This window comes from Tupaia chinensis, unplaced genomic scaffold, assembly GCF_000334495.1.
Source record: "Tupaia chinensis unplaced genomic scaffold, TupChi_1.0 Scaffold000280_1, whole genome shotgun sequence".
NCBI lineage: Eukaryota > Metazoa > Chordata > Mammalia > Scandentia > Tupaiidae > Tupaia > Tupaia belangeri.
In genome coordinates, this window is record NW_006159763.1 from 1410810 (window position 1) to 1427114 (window position 16305).

Genomic DNA, 16305 nt, shown 5'->3' on the forward strand with positions numbered 1-16305 from the left:
CCTGGGACTCGAACCTCGCTGTTGGCTATATAGAACCCAGCTGCCTCTATCACCTGGCCATGAAACCAGCCCTACTCTGCTTAAAGGGAAATTTAGCCAGAGAATGCTTTAGTGACAATTATAAACAAGGAAGAAATATGATATTCCCAACATGAACCAGAAAGTTTGCACTGTAAAACTAAAATATAGCCTAGATTTGAGAGGAAGAGAAAACATACTTCAATAATAAATGCTGTAAAATCAAGAACTGTTTATATAGCAATTATACATGCAAGAAATAAAACAATGTCACTTGACCCATTGTTTTCATTTTATCATTTATTTCATTACCTTTCAAGTCTAAAAAAATAAAGCCTGCCTCAAGGGCAAAAGAAGGCAATCTTTGGAGGAAAGAAAGTGCTATTATTGGCTGTGTACATCTTAGTCTCATTTACCTGAAGGTGACAGGAATTTCATTTTCCTGGACCACAGACAGAAGACAAGAGCCTCACAGGCTAGTGATTTCCAAGTAGGGATATGTAGGAGTGAGCCAAAAAAACTAAGAGCAAATGAAACTCAACGTGAAAAGAAAGGAAATAAAGAAAGAATGGAAATAAATAAAACAGAAAGAAAAAACAATGAAGCAATGAAAGCAAAAGCTAGCTCAAGACCAACTGATAAATCTCTAGCAAGACTGATCAGAAGAAAAAGACGACACAAGTCACCAATATCAGAAATGAGGAAGGTAATGTCGCTACATTCACAGATGTTAGAAGGATGGTAAAGAAACATTATGATTAAGTCTATACCCATTAACTTGTCAACCTAGAGAAATGGACAGAATTACTAAAAGGACAAATTTAGGGAAGACAAAAAAGGTCATCCAAATACAGATTCCTATCAAAGAAACTGAATACATAGTTAAAAGCCATCCCATAAAGAAAATTCTAGGCCAAGTTGGCTTCACAAACGAGTAAGAATGAAATTTTCCAAGACTATGTATTTTTTTCCAGAAAATTAAAGAGAATATACTTTCTAATTCATTCCATGAGGCTGGCATTATGCTAATTCCCAAATCAGAAAAATACATTAGAAGAAAAGAAGACTACAGACCAATATCCCTCATGAACAGACATAAAAAGCCTAAAAACCAATACAAACTGAACCGGGCACTGAATTAAAAACTGCAGCATTGTGGGGTAGTCAGTAATGTGGCTGTTAGTGAGGCTGTATTCCACATAGCTGTGTGGATGGAGTCCTGACCTGGAGACTTGGAAAACATGCCAAGCACATGTGCCCAAAATCCCAAGAGGAGAATGGAGGCGAAGGGACTGCTATGTGGCCAGGCCCCTCTGTGGGGGGCTAGGGGGTAATTTTTCACTGTCTGTGTCTCTGGTGAGTGCAAGCATCCTATAGCAAAATTCTCTTAAAAAAAAAAATTGCTGAGAGTAAATCTTGAGTATTCTCAAAAAAAAAAAAGTCACTTTATGAAGTGATAATATATATTAATTAGCTTGTGATAATTTTTTCGCAATGTATAAATATATCAAAACTTCATGTTGTATACCTTAAACATATACAATTTCTGTCAACTATACCTGAGTAAAGCTGAAAAAAAAAAACAAACAAGCAAAAAAACCTCCAAAACCATATGATCATCTCTACAGATGCAAAAAAAGCTTCAATAAAATGTAATACCCACTGATTTAGGAGGTGGGGGTAATAAGAGCTCTTAGCGAATTACAACCAGAAAGGGGCTTCTTCAAACTGATTTCAGGTGTCTATTAAAAAAAAAAAAAAAAACAGCAACAGAAAAGACTAGAGGTAACACACTACTTACGATGAAAGACTAAATGGTCTCCCTGAGACCAAAAACACCACTTGTAGTCAACATTGAAACACAAGCCAGTGAATGTAATACAAAAATGAATAGAAACAAAAGGTCTCAAGATTGGGGAAAGAAGACATAAAACTATCTGCAGACACATGGTTATTTGTAAAGAAAATATAACAGATAATGCAAAAAGGCAACTAGAAGCAACAAATGAGCTCAGTAAGGCTGTAGGATAGACTACACAACACACAAATGAGTAGTATTTCCATGTACCAGCAACCAAAAGTCAGAATTTGAAATGAAAACAATATAACCATCTACAATCCCATAAAAATATGAAATACTTTGGAACACATCTGAAAAAAATATGCAAATCCCCTGTATGTTGAAAAGAACAGAACATCATGGAGAGAAATTCAATAAATTCAAATTCATTCTGAAGAAATGGAGAGAAACATAAACCATGTTCACAGGTTCAATGACTCTCCATGACGTTAAATGTCAGTATAGGACCAGTCGGTGGCATGGTGGTTAAAGTGGCTGGATCTCACATGGCCAACAGCATGGTTCAAGTCGTGGATCCCAGAGATCTAAAAAAGCATGCTGGGCATGTGTGCATTCATGCCCGAAATCTCGAAAGGAGAAATGGAGAAGGGATTGAGACATGATCATCCCCCATAAGGGGTACTTCCTCATATTCCCTCTTTCCTCCATCTCTCTCTCCATCAAGTGCACATACCCTCTGGCAAATTTTAAAAAAACTAATAAAAATTAATAAATGTCAGTTTTCTCCAAATTTATCTATAATTTGAGTGTAAACTCAATCAAGATCTTCAAAGTTTTCCCTGCAAAAATTTACAAACTAATTCTAAAGTGCATAAAGAAGGGGTCATTAATAAGTTTGTGAAAAATATGTACTATGAACATGGATTTCAAAAGTTTTGTACCAGAATAAACTTTTTTTTTTTTTTAAGGTTTTGGTCATGGGGCTCACGTGCTCCTCAGAGAGAGACAGAAGAGAATCTCCAAGGGGATGGCCATACCACAATCCCTTCTCCAGGATTCTGGACATGCACATACACGTGCCTGGTGTGATTTTCAAGCTGCCAGGTCTGGGACTCAAACCATGGTTGGTCATTGAGTCTCTAGTGCTTTAACCATTATACCACCTGCTGGCCCTCAAAATAAACTTCTAACGTAATTTTATTATTTCACAATCTTCTGAAATCCTCTGTCTAAATACAAAGGACCGAGATTAGTCAAAACAACTTGGAGGGCCAGCCCATGCATAGTAGGTAAGGCAGGATCTCATGTAGCTGACTGTGTAGTTGAGCCCTGGAGCCAGTGGCTTGAGAAACAAACATGTCAGGCACATGTGCATGCTTGCCCACTATCCCAAAAGAGAGAGGGAGAGGGAGAGAGGGAGAGAGGGAGAGAGGGAGAGAGGGAGAGGGAGGAAGAAGGGATTGCAATGTGACAATTCCTCGTGAGAGGTACTTTTTTACTTTCTCTGTCTTTGTCTAGAGAGCACATGCACCCTCTAGCAAAATTTAAAAAATTAAATATTAAACAAAATAAAGCAAAAAAAATCCACCAAGTTTGAGAAAGTAGAAAAATCAATAGTTACTATAAAAAAGTGATCAAGATCACACAGCATTGGCCGAAAGATGAATGAACAAATAAATCATAGAGTCCAAAAATACATCTACATATATATGAATAGCTAATTTTCAATAATGATAAAAAGACAATTCAGAGAAACGCTGCTAAAAACAACTGTACATTGGGAACCAGCAGTTAGCGTAATGGCTATGTCGCTGGACTCCCACGTAGTCGACCGCGGTTCATGTCCCGGGCCCGGTGGCTTAAAACTCACGCCGGGCGTGTGTGCGTGCGTGCCCAAGATCCCGAGAGGAGAATGGAGGAGAAGGGATTGCGGCGTGACCATCCCCCCTGGGGGGTGATTTCTCGCTTTCTGTCTCTATGTCTCTCTCTGTCTGTCTGGCGAGCGCACGCGCCCTACAGTGAAAATCTCTCCAAAAAGAAAACAACTGTACATTCAACATGCAAACAAAACTTTGATTTAAAGTCATACCACATACTACAACTAAGCAGAACTGGATCAGAGATTTAAATTTAAAACAATAAAAGTTCTAGAAGAAAATACAGAACATATTTATGACCTTAGATTATACAACTACTTCTCAAATACCAAAAGTACAAACCACAGACGAAAAAAGTAATCAATTGGATTTTACCAAAATTACAACACCTGTGCTTGGAAAGATACGGTTAAGAAAATGAAAAGATATTACAAAATGTGAGAAAATATTTGCAAATCCTAAATATGATAGAAAACTTACGTCCAGAAGACATTAAAAACTCTCAAAAATCAGTAAGTTAAAATACGACTCAGGGCCACCTGGTGACATAGTGGTTAAGGCAGCTGGATCCTACATGGCTAACTGCACCGTGCAGCCCCAGACACAGTGGCCTGAGAAACACACCAGCTGTGTGCACATGTGAGCCCCAAATCCCGAGAGGAGCTTGGAGAAGAAGAGATGGCAGTGTAGCCACCCTCTTTGGGGGGTGTTCCTATCACCCTTTCCTGAGGCAGTACATGTGCCCTATGGCAAATTTTTAAAACTTACCCAAATTTCTTAAATGGGCTAAAGATCTGAATTGACTTTATCAAATAAAATACCCAGATAATAAATAAGCATCTAAAAAGATGACATCTTAGTCATGAGGAAATGCAAATAAACTACCATTAACATATCTATTAGAATAGCTGAAATTAAGACAAATGATCAAACCCTTAGTAAATTAAGAAAAGAGAGCAAAGATAAGAAGCCAGAAATTATCAAAGAAAACCAGACTGGAGGTTCAAACAAAATGCAAAGTAGAGAGAGAAAGTAAAATAATTTTAGCCTATTTATGTAACTTTAGGAACTAAATATTAACAATTTGCTACAAATAAGCTTATCATCATTAACTGGCCTTTAAAGATTACGGCAAATATAAATGAAAATGAAGCAAGTCTCACCCCCGGTAATACAACAGCTCCAATTCCAGTTTTTAGTTTTGACCTGCCTCTGCCACCTCGTCCTGACAGTCCCGCACCACGAGGTCTCCGCTTCCCTGGAAATCCAGACCCACGGCCCTATGTAACAGATAAGAAAAAGTCAACATTCTGTAACTGCTCAAAATAATTTTTAAATCCAAATGTCACTGAGATAAAGCATTTTATTAAATGTTATACAAATATTTGCTTCTCTTATTCGGATCAGATGATAAGTATCAACAGACCAGGTTTATTACTTGTGTCTTTAAATATGTATTCCACAACTTCAAGATATAAATACAAATCCTTATCACTTGAAAATCAAGCTTTGGATCTGTCATTCGGAACACTCTCCATCAGCAGACCTTGGCATTACTTTTCCATTTCTTAACACTAAATTCCAGGTGACAACAGCCACGACAGAATCCAGATTATCTCCATGTGCACCAAACTGTACCCTACAGATAACTATGAGGAAAACTCCCTTGCTGACTGGCCGCTGTGATTATAGGAATAGTTAACATTTATCGAGTACTAACTATGTACTGATTAAGTTTTTTATTTTAAAAAAACATCCTTCAAGGTAAACGCTATTTTCAATTTCCATTTTAGATACAAGTATATTGAGGGATAAAAATGTTAATGTATGGTCTATGGACTTCATGTCCCTGGTTTTTAACCACTATGCCATACTGCATGAAAATTCATTTTTGCTAGTGTATGACAATATTCTTCCTGTCATTAAAATTCAGTCAATTTACTTAACTATTCAACATCTGTCTTATGAACAAAACATGTCCACTTCATCCTACCATTGTATTTGGAGGAAAACAATTATTTTAAAAATTAAAGGAGGGGCCAGCAGGTGGCGTGGTGGTTAAGGTGCTGGACTCCCACATGGCTGACTGTGGTTCGAGTCCCAGACCTGGCAGCTTGCTTTCTATCTCTCTGTCTCTGTTTCTCTGTGGTCAGGGTACATGTCCTATAGCAAATTTTTAAAAACTAATAATAATAGAAAATAAAATTTAATAAGTATTTTTCTAAAACATTAAAGGAAAACTGACTAAAGGAATAAAGCCTTTCTTTTAAATCAACTGGGAAACATGTACCAAAAGTAGAAATAATTTATCTCTTTTTATCCAAGAGAAGAAAACAATCCTTTAGAAAAACATGTTAAATTCCCATCTTTAAGACATTGGTATCAGTATTTTGGGCTTTTGCTTTTTTTCTTTCTTTCTTCCTTATTCTTATATATATGTATTAATATTTTTCCCTGAAAAAAATCTGGTATCTTATACTTCACATTATAAAAATATACAGGAAAATCCTTTCTGATGCTTATTCCCCTAACAAGTGAAATAATGCCCTAACTTAAACTGATGCTACTTATTATGAAATACCAGACTCATTTCCTACTTATCAGAATGGTTTGTAAGTGAACAGTTTACGGCAGACCCCGGTGGTGACACAGGGGTGCTGAAGCAGACCCACTTGGAAACAGTCCTAGGTTCACCCCTGGGACCTCCCTGCTCACGCCGGTGTGTGCTGTGATCCTGACGGATGGGGCCGGACCCCGGTGTAAAGACCGTATGGCAACGGCCTATCTTTCCCCTCACCTCTGCCTCACATGTGATAGGGTGAGACTGGACAGCTTGTCTTTTTTAAAATGAGCATAAAAGATATTTAAATAGTTCTATCAGGGGAAAATTCAAGACTATAGGGCTCTCTCAACTTATTTTACTCAGCAGCCAATGAAAGAGATTAAGAACGTGAAAACTGGTAGTTGTTAGAAAATTGTCAAAAAAGTCTGCTTTCCACACTCGTATTTATATTTCAGTATCTTGAATGGTATCGGGGTGAGTTGAAAAATGATTCTTCCAATAGAGATAGAAGGTAAATATCATCTAGAACTCCTTGAAAGTCCTTAATTGGACTAAATTAAACAGCCTAACTTTGGAACTATATTAGATATGAGGAAAAGTTGTATTCTATAGTCAATAAAGTATTTTAATGTTTGAGATGATTAATACTTTTTCAAATTAATTTTTGTCATCAAAAATGCATAAGACTACTTGACTTTCTTCAAGGACCAGTAAGGTCATAGGCCAATGGCATGAAAGCGAGGCCTACAGTTCCAGGCCGTGGATGCGGACAGTGAACACCACCGCGGCTCTGGCGTGTCCTCCCCACTAGCACAGAAGAGATGGCTGAGGTTTTACTTTTTTTTCTCTTTATGGTATCATGAATGAACAAGTCCTTAAATACCTTTTGGCCTACATGACAAGGATTTCCCCTCATAGAAACACTGGTAATTATAACAAAAGAATCAACCACAAAAAGAAGTATTAACAACACTTTTAAAGTCACGATTTAACTTCTTTATAATACAGACTTTAAAATACAAGCATGTTATATCTTTACATTAAGAGTTTTAGATAAAAAAAAAAGAGGTTCTAGAATCTGAATCTAGAAAAGAAAAATTAACATCCAGTAGGACAAAACAAACCAGAAAGAAATGACACGTGAATGTAAATGCAATTTTATTTACCACTTTGATGCTCCAAATGGCACTGCCAGGAAGCTGCCTGGGTTTAAAAATTTCCCGACCTTCTGAAATGTCTGGGGACCAGGAAGGCGGGCTCACTGTATTATGGGTGCTCCAAGCCCCCTAGGATATGGCAGGTGAGAAAATAGATGTATAAAACTTAGCAACATAAAAGGTCAAAGCCAGCAACTAAGGAATTTCAGAACAGCAAAAACAAATGCAAACGTATGGAAATTTAGGACAAGTTGCTTCAAAATAGGGAAAACAGGCTTATCACAGCAACTGTGTACTTCAATGTTTGCAGCTATAACTTACATTTTATTCTGGCTGAAACATCAATACAGTGAAACATTAAAAATTAAAGTCCTCATCACATCAACATTGACTTGCCAACAGCAATTATACACCCCCAAATAATTCAATCAATCACACTCTATAAATGAACTCCAGAAGAAACTATTTGGGGATTATTGTCTTCTAACAACTATCACTCTACTGAACAGAGGAAATGAATAACCTTAAAGAATGTGACGTCCTATTGCTATAAACAGCCAAACCAGCAGGCCAAAATGATCAGAAACATGAGCAGTCAACTGATACATACTTTAAACTGTGGAAAGTTGGTAACCTTAAAATGTTAGTATCTAATTTCAGTTTTATTTATTCTTTCTTTAGTGACCATTAGTTGTGGGTTTGAGTTTTGAATTTTATGCAGAATGAATATTTCACAGAGATCATATCCCAGAGACCAATTTGAAAAGCAAAGAAATGTGAAAGCAAAATGTCCTAAATTTGCAAATTAAAATGCTTTAAGTACCTGATAAATTTCACAGGAAATATTATCTTACTGAAATAGTTAAAACTAAGGATTTATTTCCAAATAACTACATTCAGCAGTAATCTGAACTGATCTGATGGAGATGCTGAACAACATGAAGAAAAATGTTCACTCCACAAAGGTAACATTTTAAAGAAAAACACACAGGTCAAACAATAACCTACTTTGAATCAGGTAATTCAATGGTGCACATTATAATTTTATTCATTAAATGACCCAAACATAAGAACATAATACTTACCAGTTTCATATTACTACCAAACTAACAGGAATAACTCATTAATCACATAAAAATACCACTAGAAATTAAAATAACCAGAAATAAGAGCTTGGTTACTCCTAGAGGAAGAGGGTGTTAATGGAATAACTGTATTTTGAGAAAAACCATGCAAAGGAGAGACTAGTTTCATTTTCAACTTATAAACTCAAACCACACATTTTAACTCCAGCGGTCCAACTTATTCCAACACTTTTTTTCCAACACCCTCCAGGATAACTCTTGCCTAGGTTTTCTCCCTTACCGTCAACTCTCTAACCTAGCTGTCCTCAAGTTGGCCTTAGACTCACCGCATGGATCTGACCAGAACAGAAACCACTACAGCAAGGCTGTCCACTACTGTCCCACTATGGACAGACTTGCGTATGCATCGCACCTGTTTTCTGCCCCACTGTAGCAGCAGTCCCAGTCTTCGATAACCTCTGTGTTCTCAACTCACACGCTAGGGGGGCCCGGCAAGCAGAACACTTGTGGGCACTTCACCGCCCTCCCTGCTGAGCTTTCGCGGTCTCCTGGCTAAGTGCTGTCTCCACCTGATAGCTCCAGCCCTGCTTTTCGCAGGACTGAAGCCTTGACCGTGGATGGTATGATCCTCTTGGAAGCTGCCTCCCATATTCCCACTTCCAGTTCTAACCTACTGTGAGATCCCCATGTCGGTCTAATTGCAATTTCTTTCTCTTATTCTCTACTTCGTCACACTTACCCTCGTAAGTTCCTTTAAAACCTCTCCCTTAACTGGTCTTGTCAGTCTTCCCCATGGCATTCAGTCCTCTGGTCAGAAACTACGAATCACTGATTTGCCCTCTTCCCTGCCACCACTCCTTCAACCCAAATCAGCAGTATATTCAGAACTTTCATCCTCAAGTTCTAAACGAATCACTGATTTGCCCTCTTCCCTGCCACTCTCCCCTGCCTCCTGGGTGCTCCCTGCCACCACTCCTTCAACCCAAATCAGCAGTATATTCAGAACTTTCATCCTCAAGTTCTAACGCCAATCATTCTACTTCTCGATATTTCCACTGCCAGCAGCCCCGTCCAGGCCACCACTGTCTCTCAGCCCAGCCTGCTGCGAGTCTGCACCCTGTGTGCTTCTTCCTTCGTCCTTGGGCCTTTCTCCATGTGGCAGCCAGAGGAACCTGAGCTTTTCAAAAAGGTAAATCTGATCAAGCAAGTCGGTCCCTATTTTAAACCCTTCAAGTGCTTCCTACCACATGGGAAAGACAAAACTCTGCCCCCACCCTCCCCAGCTCGACCTGAGCACTGTCCCTGCTGAGCTACTCTGGCTTCCCGGCTCCCCCAAACATGCCAGGCCGTCACCAAACAGCCAGATGGACTCGGAACACTTCACAGTCCAAATCTCTGACCCTTAAAAAATGACTGTTGTCTTCTGATGAAGGATCAGGCATGGCCTTAAATACTGCCTTCACCAGGAAGCAGGCCCTCAGCATTCCAAATGAACCATCTTCTCCCTCCTACACCTATAGCATCCTCTTGTTTTATCACCATTCAGGACGTTTTATTGTTTATTATTTTATTTTGTGGTAGAAAGTAGGGGCAAAAGATATGTGAATCTAGCTCTTTTTGGTTCCCCAAGGATAATCTGGCTAGTGCACACCTTTATAACCACTAAGTAGACTGCTCAATGTCTCATCACTAGACAGTTCTTGAAACATGACATGAAATGCCATGCTCTGGGTCAGCAGATGGCATGGTGGTTAAGGCACTGGACGCCCTCAGGGCCAACGAGGTCTGAGAAAGAGACTTGCCTTCTCATTTTCTATCTCTGGTGAGCACACAAGCTCTATATTAATAATACTGAGTTTTTGGAAAAGTCATGACGTTTTTCGTTTTTTTAATGCAAAAACGTGACATGACTTTTCTGACAACCCAATAATAAATAATTCTTTAAAAAATGCTATACTCTAAGATATAAATAATACTGAATAATTTATTTTGGAAATAAGAGTTTTCTGGTGACTATGTATTATTCATCATAATTTTAAAGTTTTGATGCCAAAAAACTGTAAATGTATAATCCATTTGCATTTCATATATCACGGAGGAACCAAATGAAGGCTCTATAGATCAAGACTGATGCCATTTTAAGAATAATTATAAAACCACTCAACTACTATAAAGAACTTACATAATGAAAGTGTGGATAATTACATTATGAATTTTAAAGAGGTATGTTAACATAAGACACTGCAGGATAGGTTATGTGCAATTTCAAAAGAGCTACAGAAAAAATATTGTTAGATATTTTCACAAAGAAGAAATTACCTAATAAAGTGATTAGACTTGAAAATGAAAATACAGATATAATTATCGAAGGTTAGTTATAAATTATCCTTCAGATTTAGTGGAAAAGAATCCACAGGGTAAGGTGTGCTGCCCTCCTGCCTGGTCTACCTTGCGGGACCTGCCACACTGCAGAGCTGTGGCCCCTGGACCACAAGCACCACGGGAAACACTCCCCCTTTCCCTTCACTGCTGTTCAGTGCTCTGCTCATCACTTACGGAACACCTCTGTTTTCCTACCGAGCATCATCTTTCTTCCTTTCGTGCAGTAATGAATCTGTCTGTGATCACTTTACTACAGCACTAAATATACTAATGTCCCACCAGTTACAGCTAGAATCTTGCATTTCCTCACCTATTAAAAAACAAAAATGACCAATCTCTCCAACACATTGTTACTCTTAAACTGCGTACAAATGGAATTAAAAGTAAAAGGAAGGCAGCTGATGGTGTAGTGGTTAAGGTGCTGGAGTCCCACATGGTAAACCACCGTTCGAGTCCCAGAGCTGGCAGCTTGAAACTCACGCCAGGCGTGTGTGCACGCGTGCCCAAAATCCCTAGAGGAGAATAGAGAAGAAGGGGTTGCAGTGTGGACATATCCCTTGGGGGGTGATTTCTCCCTCTCTCTGTCTCTCTGGTGAGTACAACATGCCCTGTAACAAAATCTCTCTTAAAAAAAGGAAAATGGAACCATTCGGAGGAGAGTGTAAATTATAGAGTTAAACAGAACCAATTTGCTACCAAATTCTATAAAAACTTAAAAAAAAACAAAACAAAAATAACCCTAACTGACAGAGATTGGATTAGATCTCAAGAATTTTTTTTTGTTCTTAATTTGCCAGAGGGTTCATACACTTACCAGAAGGGGGGGGGCACAACCCCAGTAAGGTGTGGTCACACCAGAATCCCTTCTCCACTTTTCCATCCTTTTAGGGTTTCTGGAATACACCACAACTGTCTTCCCTGTATGATTTTTGAGCGATCTTACAGGCAAACTTCATGCCTCCAAGTCTTAAGTCGACCCTGGGTCCACTCTCTCCTGACATTATGCAGAACTAAGGTTGCTATTAAACAATGAAAGAAAGGGCCAGGCAGGTGGCGTAGTGGTTAAGGACGCTGGACTCCCACATGGCCGACTGTGGTTTGAGCCCCAGGACCTGGCGCCTTGCTCTCTCGCATTTCCTCCCTCTGTCCCTCTCACTGTGTCCCTCTCTGGTCAAATAAAAATAAATTCAAATAAAATAATTCTTTAAAAAAACAAACAAAAATTCTGAGCTACATTAAAAAAAAAAAAAAGAATAGAAAAAAGAAAAAGAAAAGCAAAGACATTGGAGGGAAACACAAAAAAGAGCAGTAGCAACCAAAAAGTCAGAGTTGATTATGTGTCTTGTTAATAAATACTCACTAAACTTGTGTCCGTTGGCGTTATAGTGGCAAGCACCTCACTTTTATGAATTGCAGAATCCTTTCACATGAAGAAGTCTCATACACAAGACTGAGTTCAGCATCAGCGGGACTAGGACTAGCAATTACGCCTGCGGTGCCTTGATAAGGCGCTGGGGGACAGGGACAGCCGCCGGCAGTTTTCGTTCTCAACAGTCTGAGTGCAGCGTGGGCTGGTGCTAGCGGTGGTGCTGACAGAGCCGCAGAAACACCACCGAGGGCATGGGGCCAAAGGCAGACTCTGCTGCTTCTAACCCGTGTTTTTAGTTTAGCTCTCCAAAGGCCCAGACCTATTTTAGGTTTAAAGCTACAGCTTCAGGGGCTAGTCCCATAGCACAGCAGTGAAGCAGTTAAATAGTTCAGCCCACAGGGAAGCCAGATCCCACATGCCCATCTGTAATTTGAATCCTGACCCTGGCGGCTTGAAAAACATGCCAGGTGTTACATGCATGCGTGCCCAGGATTGGGGGGGCGGGTGGAGGAAGGTGGAAGGAGGATGCGGCTAACCAGGGCCACTGGAAGTGCTTTCTCTCTGGTAAGCTCAAGTGCCCTCTGGCCATTAAAAAACAAACAAACAAACAAACAAACAAAAAAACACCAGTAGCACATATACATTTAAAAAACAATAAATACAGGAAAAGAACTACCTAGAAAACTTTAGTGCTTCTTGCTAAGAGATTAGAGTCTACAAAAGAAAGGAGGAGGGAAGGAAGGAAGGAGGGAAGGAAGGGAGAGGGAAGAAGATGTTGCTTACTCCTAAGTGTTAATAAAACTATGGCTTTTTACCACTCACTCCAGAGCCCTGTTTTTCTCTCACGGGGGTAGTGAAACTGTAACACCAACTCCAAACATTCTACTTAAAATACCACTGCAGTACACACTACGCTGTAATAATGTATAGTTCATAATAAATTTACTTAAAGTAACGAAAACAACAGGTTATAAGGCCATGGGAATATAGCTATGGTCTGACTACCTTTGGAAATCGACTGTACTGATGAAATTCCACCTTCTCTATGAAAACACCTCAATAGATATCAGTCTTAGAATTATTGTCATACCACCGGGGGCTTCAAAAAATTAATGGAAAAAAAGAGAATTAAATGGGGAATAAAACAGTTTATTTTGGTGAGAATTTTTTTGTAATTTTAAATTTTCTTCATGATAGAGAGGACCCACCCTTGCATGTGAGACAGACACACATTCCCGGTGGAGTGTCCGTGTGCCACGATTCCTGTCTCCGCTCCCGAGGACTCAGAGCAGGTGTGTAAGCCGGAGCCGGGGACCTGAGCCCACTGTCACCCATGTAGTTTCCACACTACAGTCCAGCATGCTACCATCTGGGTACAAAAAGTTTTTAAAATACATGCACAGTTTTAAATTTTTAATGCATTCTCATCAACTTTTTTGAAGATACCCCATACATGTTAAGAAACGGTGTAAATGTAAAAATCGAAAGTAAGGAAACAATTCTTAGAAGTTCTCTAAAAGTTACGAAAATGTAGCACCTATGCTTCCTTTTATGAAATTCTTCTTGGAATATTTACCACAAGAAAATGAATTTCATGAAATGTTTAATAAAAACGTTCAGTACCACTATGAAACAGCTAGCTAGTACATAAGAATGTCTGAAGTAGGTCACAAGATCAAAGTCATGTGACTGCATTCTGCGACGACAGGGGAAGCGGTAACAGCGCCACCGGAAATGACTACTATCGCAGAATTTCCGAGTCAGGGCACATAAAGCTGTGGAGTGAGAAATAAAAGGCACTGGCCTACAAATGATTTATCTGGGTGGGGCCAGCAGGGGTGTGGCGGTTAAAGGCAATGGACTCCCGCATGGCTGACCCTGACTCAAGTTCCAGACCTGGCAGCTTGCTTTCTCACTCTCTCCCTCTCTGGTGAATGCATGTGCCCTATAACAAATTTTTTATGAATAATAACAGTAATACATAAAATTAAATAATTTTAAAAACAGATTTATTGTGGTTAAACATTTTCATCCCATGTTTCACTACCTTTTCTTTTTCTTTTTTTAAAATAATTATTTTATTTAACTTTATTTCAGTTTGAACAGAGAGGGAGACAGAGCAAGAGGGAGAGGAGAAAGGGAGAGGGAGAGGGGGAGAGAGGGGGGAAGAGAGAGAGAGAAAGCCACCAGGTCCAGGACTTGAACTGTGGTTAGCCATGTGGGACTCCAGTGCCCTTAACCACCATGCCACCTGCTGGCCCCTCTTTTTCTTTTTTTTAACATTTTCTATAGGGCACATGTGCTCCCTGAAGAGAGAGAAAAGAAAGAGAGAGAGAGAGAGAAAGTGAAAAACCTCTCCCTGCCCCCCCCCCAAAAAGTTCTGTTTTGTTTTTTTTTCTTCTTTTTTTGAGAGTTTTTTCATTTTGTTTTGTTTTGTTTTGTTTTTGCTATAGGGCGTGTGCGCTTGCCAGACAGACAGAGAGAGACAGAGAGATAGAAAGCAAGAAATCACCTCCCGGGGAGAATGGCCACGCCACAATCCTTTCTCCTCCATTCTCCTCTTGGGATCCTGGGCACACACGCATACGCACCCGGCGTGAGTTTAAGTCACCGGGTCCCGGACATGAACCGCGGTCAACTACGTGGGAGTCCAGCAACATAGCCATTACGCTAACTGCTTGTCCCTTGTTTTTGTTTTTTATTGCCAGAGGGTATGTGCACCTGACAGAGGGAGGCATCGTTTCCGAAGGATGCTGCTGTAGCCCTTTCTCCCCTCGCTCTCCCTCTACCAGACTCTAGGCACACTGGCACACACCCAGCTCCCTCTCCTAGGCGTCCACCCTGAGGTGGAGTTCTAACTGGCTACAGAGAGGAACCATTACATTAAGGTTTTTTTGTTCGTTTGTTTAAGAGAGATTTTTGCTATAGAGATATGCACTCACTGGAGAGACAGAAATAGAAAGTGAGAAATTACCCCCCGGGGGGATGCCAGGCCACAATCCCTTCTCTCAGGATTCTGGGTATGCACGCACATGTGCCTGGCATGAGTTTTAAGCCACCGGGTTGGGGACATGAACCATGGTCGACTACATGGGAGTCCAGCAGCATAACCATTACACCATCTGCTGCTCCCAACATTAAGGATTTTTAAAACTTATCAGGTGATTAGCATGTGACAGGGTCAATGATCACTTTTCTAAATCCAAGTCCCAGTATAAATATACCTATAAAAATACTGAAAAATAAAATATGAAAATATTTATAATGTATGACTTCAGTAAAAGAAGAGAAAACGCAGCTGGTTCATTAGGACAATCTGTAAAAAAGTGTCCCAATGGCTGCCTCCGGAGGCTCCTGTCAAGTCCCTTCTCCTAGTACCCATCAGATGGATACTTCCTCATTGTTCTTTGTGAAATTTGTGTCTGCAATAGGGAAAAAAAACAAGCACACAAGAAACAAAAAGAATCGTGTTCTATGACCATCAGAAAACTTTGTTACTATTCCTAGGAAAACTAAAGCTAGACAGACAAATAAGAGAACAAAAAATGACCAAGAAAAAGGCCAACTTAGTGGTAGAGACAAGTTTTGAAATATTGGTAATAATGTTGAATGTTAATGGAAAGGTCAGACCATAGGAACACTGTAAATTCAACCAAAGAGAGATTACGTAAGACTAAACTAGTGAAATAGAATTCTATGACTTTTTTTCTAAAACTACTGATTTTCTTCTATGCTTTGTCTTCTGGATTTAAGGATTTTTGTTTTCTTTTGAGTTGTTAGGTTCAGCAATTTGTTTAAAAAAATAATTTTTTAAATCGAAACATAAACTTTTCTCCCTTCCTCATCCCTTTGCAATTGGAAAATATTTGTGAGTGTTCTTTTTTGTGGCAGAATGGTTATTTGCATAAGTTCAATAATATAATAGTATCTGTTGTCTTGCATCAGAAGTTGAATTCTTATGAGGTTTTGTGCAAATAAGAGACCAAATTGAGATTAATCTTTTTTTTTTTTTGCAAATAAGTTTGTCTAGACCTCTAGTAAAAGTGGGAAGGG

General features: G+C 39.4%; 1 protein-coding gene across 1 annotated transcript in view; it reads right to left on the minus strand.

Moving 5' to 3' along the window:
- The window catches only part of KMT2C (lysine methyltransferase 2C), a 221622-nt gene that overhangs the window by 90966 nt on the left and 114351 nt on the right, over positions 1-16305 (minus strand). The window contains exons 14-15 of the mRNA XM_027772541.1: positions 7426-7545; positions 4860-4976 (exon numbers count right to left, since the gene is read on the minus strand). Of these exons, the coding sequence (XP_027628342.1) occupies positions 4860-4976; positions 7426-7545 (237 nt within the window). The remainder of the gene's footprint in view (positions 1-4859; positions 4977-7425; positions 7546-16305) is intronic.